This window comes from Cebidichthys violaceus, unplaced genomic scaffold (genome assembly GCF_023349555.1).
Source record: "Cebidichthys violaceus isolate CVI_PGR_0920_01 unplaced genomic scaffold, fCebVio1.0.p SCAF_1, whole genome shotgun sequence".
NCBI classification, from domain to species: domain Eukaryota; kingdom Metazoa; phylum Chordata; class Actinopteri; order Perciformes; family Stichaeidae; genus Cebidichthys; species Cebidichthys violaceus.
Window position 1 is genome coordinate 317836 of NW_027176262.1, and position 6555 is coordinate 324390.

The window sequence follows — 6555 nt, forward strand, 5'->3', positions numbered from 1 at the left end:
CCTCTGGCAGCCAGCGGTGTAACGGCTGGAGAACACGCCGCCTGGAGCCAGATGTGTCAGCTGCTGTCACAGCCAGCTTCCTGCTCTTTGTCTTCTTCTTCTTCTGTGTTCTTTCCTCGATTCCCGCTCTTCATGGGGGGAAAGTCAAGATGTTGTAAATGTTCCACTTTGTGTCTGGATGAAGACCAGCGGGTCTTAAGGAAAACCGGCCCACTTCTGGGTCTTGGAGGGAGATGAAGGATCAGTTCAAGAACCCACGCTTGGTTCTGATATCTCCTAAATCCAACATCCCCACAGTGACCTGATGCTGGTTCTGGCTGAATGACCTCGTCAAGAGCTTCTCCCTCTCTGAGGACGTCAACAGTTACTGCGTTGCATAGCAACATAACATTGCGTATGTGTGTTTTGACGGCAGCAGATGTTGGACTGATGTTGTTTGTCTCTTGGTGATGTTCTACTTAAAGCGTCAACTTATTTAATTTATGTTCCCGCTGTAATGTCTCCATTCCTGATTCAAACCACACACACACCAACACACACTCTGAAGACGTTTAGGAACACTTTATTAAGAACTCATCGCTGCCACGATAAAAGTGATGAAATAGAACCGTACACAACAGACACTGGTGTTAGACGGAGCCAAGCGTTGTTCTCCATGAGATATACCGAGCCCGGGGGGGGGGCTACGCTTTCCTGTGAGGCATCGCGGCGAAGAGCAGCCAGTACAGAGAGTAGCAGGTTCCTGTGGAGAAGACAGACGTCACCAGAACACAAGAACCCCAAATGTCCCCAAATGTCCCCAAAACACGCTGATAGTGTCAGAGGTTCATTGATGATTAGTGCATTCATTAATACACAGGGCTCTTCTCAGTTCTCCATTTACTACATCCTCGATTCCTTTCCTCGCCTCCTCTCCTTGCATCTTAGTGCCTCTCACCTGAGATGAAGAGTAGAGGAGGTGAGGAGGTGAAGAGGTGAGGAAGTGTTCCGTTCTTTTGAAAGCGTCATTTTGAATCAACTTTATTTAAATAAGACGTGTGGTCGCATCACCTGTCCGTCGTCAAAAGACTTCCGCTAAGGAAACACCTGTGCATCCTCGCTCCTAGCTTCTTTCAGGAAGTCTCCTTTTTAGGATTTGAGACGAGGAGACGAGGAAGCACAAAATAGAGAAGAGAAGAGCCTTTCAGTTCCTTGTTTCTACTGTAACCGTGATGAAGAAGAGAGCTGAACGCCTTTTATTATAATATATTATAATTAAATATATTATATTTAAATTTAATATATATAAATATATTATATTTCAATATATTTCAATATATTATATTTCAATATATTATATTATATTAATGAGTTTGATCGTCTGCGGTCCCTAAAGAACAGAATATGAGCGTATTAAATGACGTTATTCATCACAGTGAACCCTGTTTATGTCAGAGAAGCTGTTTGAAAGCAGAACTGAGAGCTTTGTGATATATATATATATATATATATATACATATGTATATATATGTATATATATACATATGTATATATATATATATATATATATATATACATATATATATATATATATATACACGTATATATATATATATACATATATACACGTATATATATATATATATATACACACGTATATATATGTATATATATATACATATATACATATATATATATATATATACATATATATATATACATATACACGTATATATATATGTATATATATATATGGTTGAGTTAAACTTCAGAACTTCATCACATATATTTGAACCTTTAAACCAAAGCAGAGAGTCCGGTTCTTCTGCACACGTTACCTCCTAACGTTAGCGTCATGGTCGCCCGGTAGAGCACGACGTCAGCAGTTCCCCCCTTGATGTGGACCGGCAGCCCGTTGTCCTCCTGTGAGAGACAAACATGGTGAAGACATGAAAACATGACGTCATCAACACAGTATTGATCACCTGACGAGCTGGAGGAGACGCGTCTCTACGAGGACACGAAACAGACGTGATGTGAAAGGTTTTATATTTTAGCCGTCGCCATCTTGTTTTTTTATCAACCAGTGAACAGGAAGTGACCATATCTGGACTGAGGAGGAGTGACGTAGAGACCTGTCAAATCAGCGTGTAGCCCCGCCCCTAAATCATCCCCTCTTTATGGTCTGTTTGACTCTAAATGGAGCATAATGTACTAAATGAACATCATGATGTATTGAAGAAGACTGTAAACTAGAGATTGAGACCATAAACTCATGTTTACAATGTTTACTGAGGGAATAAATCAAGAGAGAAGTAGAGTCATTTTAGACTAGACTTCGATACAACCAGAGGAGTCGCCCCCTGGTGGACACTAGAGAGAATGCAGCTTTAACACATGAAGAACTGGAGAACCTTAAAGAACCGGAGGTGGTCTCCTGGATGTTCTTTGCATTGCTGCAGAGGTTTTGGTCAGACTGTCTCTGTGACCTAGAACAATCCTCTGTGGATATTCTTGGTCCTCAGAAGATTAACCCTAATGATTTAACCGTTGTGTTACCTGGAAGATCTTCTGGGCTTCGGGGACTTTGTTCCTCAGCAGTCTGGCGGAGCTGCTGAAGGCCCGGCTGGCCAGAACTGGAACTTTCTGGAAACACAAAGAAATGTGAAGCTCAGTTTGATACCATGATAAATCCTCTGGAGAGCGTTCAGAGTCTCAGTGTTTCCAAGTCCGTCTTCCTTCTGACTGACCTTCCAGTCACAGGAATCCATTAACGTCTCACTTTACTGGTCGTTTTACAATGAAAACTGAGCTTTTGGATTTTTGGATTTTTCCATGTTTCTGTTATCGAACATGTTGCTGCAACGTTTCTCCTGAAACTTCTGTTCAAACTGAAGTTTAGTTCTTTAGTTCAGAGAGAACACAACTTTATTTTATTTTATTTATTAAATCCATGTTTTATTCTGATCATAAAGGTGTTCTGTGTTTCTCCTTCACTACGAGTCTCTCCAACGATCAATATATTAATATACTAATATATCAATATATTAATATATTAACAAAAGCTGATAAAATAGACCTTTATTAATCCCAAAGGACATTCTTGTGAGAGTTTGATGAACAAAAAGAATAACAACAACAAAAATAGAAACATAAGAAACAAAACCAAAAAAATAGAAACATAGAATTAAAATATAAACTTAAATCCAGATTTTAAATGATTTAATTTTGGTTTTAACTTGGATTTTCCATCTAAAATAAAAAGCAGTTATTTTAAAAGTTAAACTCAAGTGTATGTTTAAAGTTGATTATTAAGTTAGGTTAGGTTCAGAGTAAGAACTAAACTAAAGAGTTGTAGATTTAATCTTTCTTCTTTTAAACCAGATTTAAAGTTTAGTGCAGCATGACTTCAAGTTTAAACCGTTTTAAACTTAAAAGTCTTTGTTGGTGCTTCATTCTATTTTTATCGTCAGTTTCATTCTGTAATGAATTCCAGTTGTTTCGAATAAAACTTTCTGCAGATTGTTTACATTAAAAGTTTTGCTTTTATTGACTCTTATTGTGAAACTCATCCAGCAAAGTGTCAGAAAGAGGAAACGAGCTTTAAAGTGTTTTATTAATATTCTGATCATGAAACATTTCACAGCTCAAAGCAGAACAATGTGCCGCTTTATTACAATATTTATATTTAATCTCTTCATGCTGTTGTTTGAGTGATAATTAATCATTTCATATAATAAATCATTTCATATAATAAATCATTTCATATAATAAATCATTTCATATAATAAATCATGTAATAAAGCATCATGTTACTTAAAGAAGCTGTTTTTAAATGCAGGACTTTTACTCGTAGAAGAGTATTTTTACGTCGTAGTTTTACTACTTTGAAGTACAAAGATTTGAGTACTTCTTCCACGAGTGTATTTGTACCTGAACACGTCCACGTCTTCATGTTTTTACTTTATGCAGGACGTCGCTCGGTGCTTTTAGTTATAGTTCCACTTCTTCACATTTCTGCCTCCATGTTCTAAAGATTGGAGGTAAATATTTGTTTCTTTTGTTTCAGGAGAAAGATGTAAAGAAGTGGAAGTGGAGCCTTCATGTGTCTGAACAGGTGCGTTTATTCACAGTTATTCAGGAGAAACAGGAAGTGACTCTGGTTTCAGGTCCACTCTATTACTTTCAGAGCTGTGATGTGAAAGTGAGTCTTCATCATGTGAGAAGAGGAGACGGACGGACTCCATGGACATGTTCAGTCGCTTCATCTGCTCTGGCTTTCTCTAAATACATCTCTAAATACATAAAGTGTGAAAGAACGCTGAGGTGTGAACTGACTGCTTCAAAATAAAACAACAACTAAACTTTATTCTCACTTACATTACGGTCAAAGTGTGAAATAGTTCAAAACACATGGTTGATCAACTAAAACAGAAAACTCCCAATCAGTGTTTAAACCAACAGGAGGAGAGCTAGTAGCGTTAGCAGCACCGCTAACGGCTAACCAACGGAGGTTCACTTCAGTTACACCATGATGCCTTCAGGCTCTGCTCAGTGAACATGAGGACTGGCTGAAGGTGAATTATAACATTATCATGATGTGTTCATGTGTTCTTTTATTCTGAAGTGAAACAGTTTTAACTTGCATCAGAAGTCTGTCTCTTTAACACAGATCTTTTATTTTGAAGGGACACAGTTTTAACTTGCATCAGAAGTCTGTCTCTTTAAGAACGCTGCATGACTTTTTAACCGTCTACTAAGGTCACGTCGGGTAGCTCCAGGCTAAAGTGTGTGTGTGTGTGTGTGTGTGTGTGTGTGTGTGTGTGTGTGTGTGTGTGTGTGTGTGTGTGTGTGTGTGGAGTTGTTCCGTGTGTTGACAGTCATGTGGTGTCTAATCGACCAATGAGCTGTCTCCTTAATGTAAATAAGTGAGGCCAAAGAGCAGCTTGAACATGTTGATCATCACATGTAGACGGTTACACACAAACAACACACTTCACTTGTTTCTCCAACTATTTGTTTTCACCTGAACGCACCGTTAGCTCTGCTGAATGGTGCGTTCAAAGAAGTCTGAATCCTGATGATCTACAGTGTTGTTTCCTTTAAGAACTACATTTTCTGACTGAACTAAGAGGACGAACTTCTACCACACTTTGTTATTATATAGTAAAAATACAACACAAGAAAGATAAAAATACATTAGTGAGTATTTCATAACTGTCCAGTAAAAACTTATTTTAGGACAAAATGTTTCAGCTCCAGGAAAGACACTTGATTTTTTCTATTATATTTCTATATTTATTATATACTTTTTTCGTATTATATATATATTTCTGTTTCAGTTTTAAATTCATTTGAATTGTTAATTTCTTCACAGGACGTCTACAGTCCCTTTAGCAAACCTGCTGATGAAGACCATGTGATCACAGTCGAAAGCTCCAGAACAAGTAGGATTGTTTTATCTCTTAGAAAGACAGACTATCAACAGTGGAGGGAGAAGTACTATAACAATGTACAAATACTCCACTACTTAAGTACGGTAGTATTTTCAGCTACAAGTACTAAATTATAAACAAATAAAGCACCCATACTGCACAAAACTGCTATATATATATATATATATATAATATATATATATTATATATATATATTATATATATATAGATATGTATCTATATATATATAATATATATAGATACATAATATGTATCTATATATATTATATATATAGGTATCTATATATATAATATATATAGATACATAATATATATCTATATATATTATGTATCTATATATATATAATATATATAGATACATAATATATATCTATATATAGACAGAACCCTGCTGAGAGCTTAAACATGTCCGATAGCAACACTATTGTGTGTGTGTCCCAGTAACAGCAGGACACTGGTCTGATGGTCTGATGGTCTGATGGGAGATAATGGTGAGAACAGCTGTCAGCAGGTCATGTGAGGCCGTCCTGCTGCTCCGTGTGTTTATATATAGATTGTACGTTTAACTCAGACACACAACAATAACACATAACTTGTGAGAAAGTGTTGTGTCCTCCAGCGTTCAAAGGTCAGGCCCGGTCACTTTAAATCTCTGTTAGACACAACGTTTATTTCTCTTCTGCCTTTAACCTCAAAGGGTTCCAGAAGCTTCAGAGACACAAACACAAAGAGAGGAAAGACAGAGAAAGAAGGAAGGTTGAGGAAAAAGTCATATTTACCAGAAGCTGATTCATGTCTGTGGCTGTGTGTGTCGAGCTGCGTCGCCTCGCTTCACCCTGACAAGGACATGTGCACACACACACACACACACACACACACACACACACACACACACACCCAGAAATACACACACGTACAGTATCAGTGTTTCTGAATCTCTGCCAAACTACGATCTGCTGTAGAGGCCAAACTGTGTGCGCTCGGCAACACGTCAGGAAACCAACACAGTTATTATTATTAACAACTGCTGCAGCTGTAAAACTGCTGGATTAGTGTTTAAAGCAACATGATGTTTACATTTTGTGTTTCTTTGTATCTGTGTTGTGTTTATAGTTGATTA

The 6555-nt window shown here is 37.3% G+C and overlaps 1 protein-coding gene across 1 annotated transcript; it reads right to left on the reverse strand.

Annotated features, from left to right (window-relative positions):
- Positions 1-546: 546 nt before the first annotated feature.
- cox7a1 (cytochrome c oxidase subunit 7A1) lies at positions 547-6324 on the reverse strand. The gene is made up of 4 exons (XM_068703668.1): positions 6215-6324; positions 2539-2625; positions 1818-1902; positions 547-742 (listed from the first exon to the last, which is right to left on the reverse strand). Exons 1-4 carry the CDS (start codon positions 6227-6229, stop codon positions 684-686), a joined length of 246 nt encoding a protein of 81 aa, XP_068559769.1. The 5' UTR covers positions 6230-6324; the 3' UTR covers positions 547-683.
- Between the last annotated feature and the right edge of the window lie 231 nt (positions 6325-6555).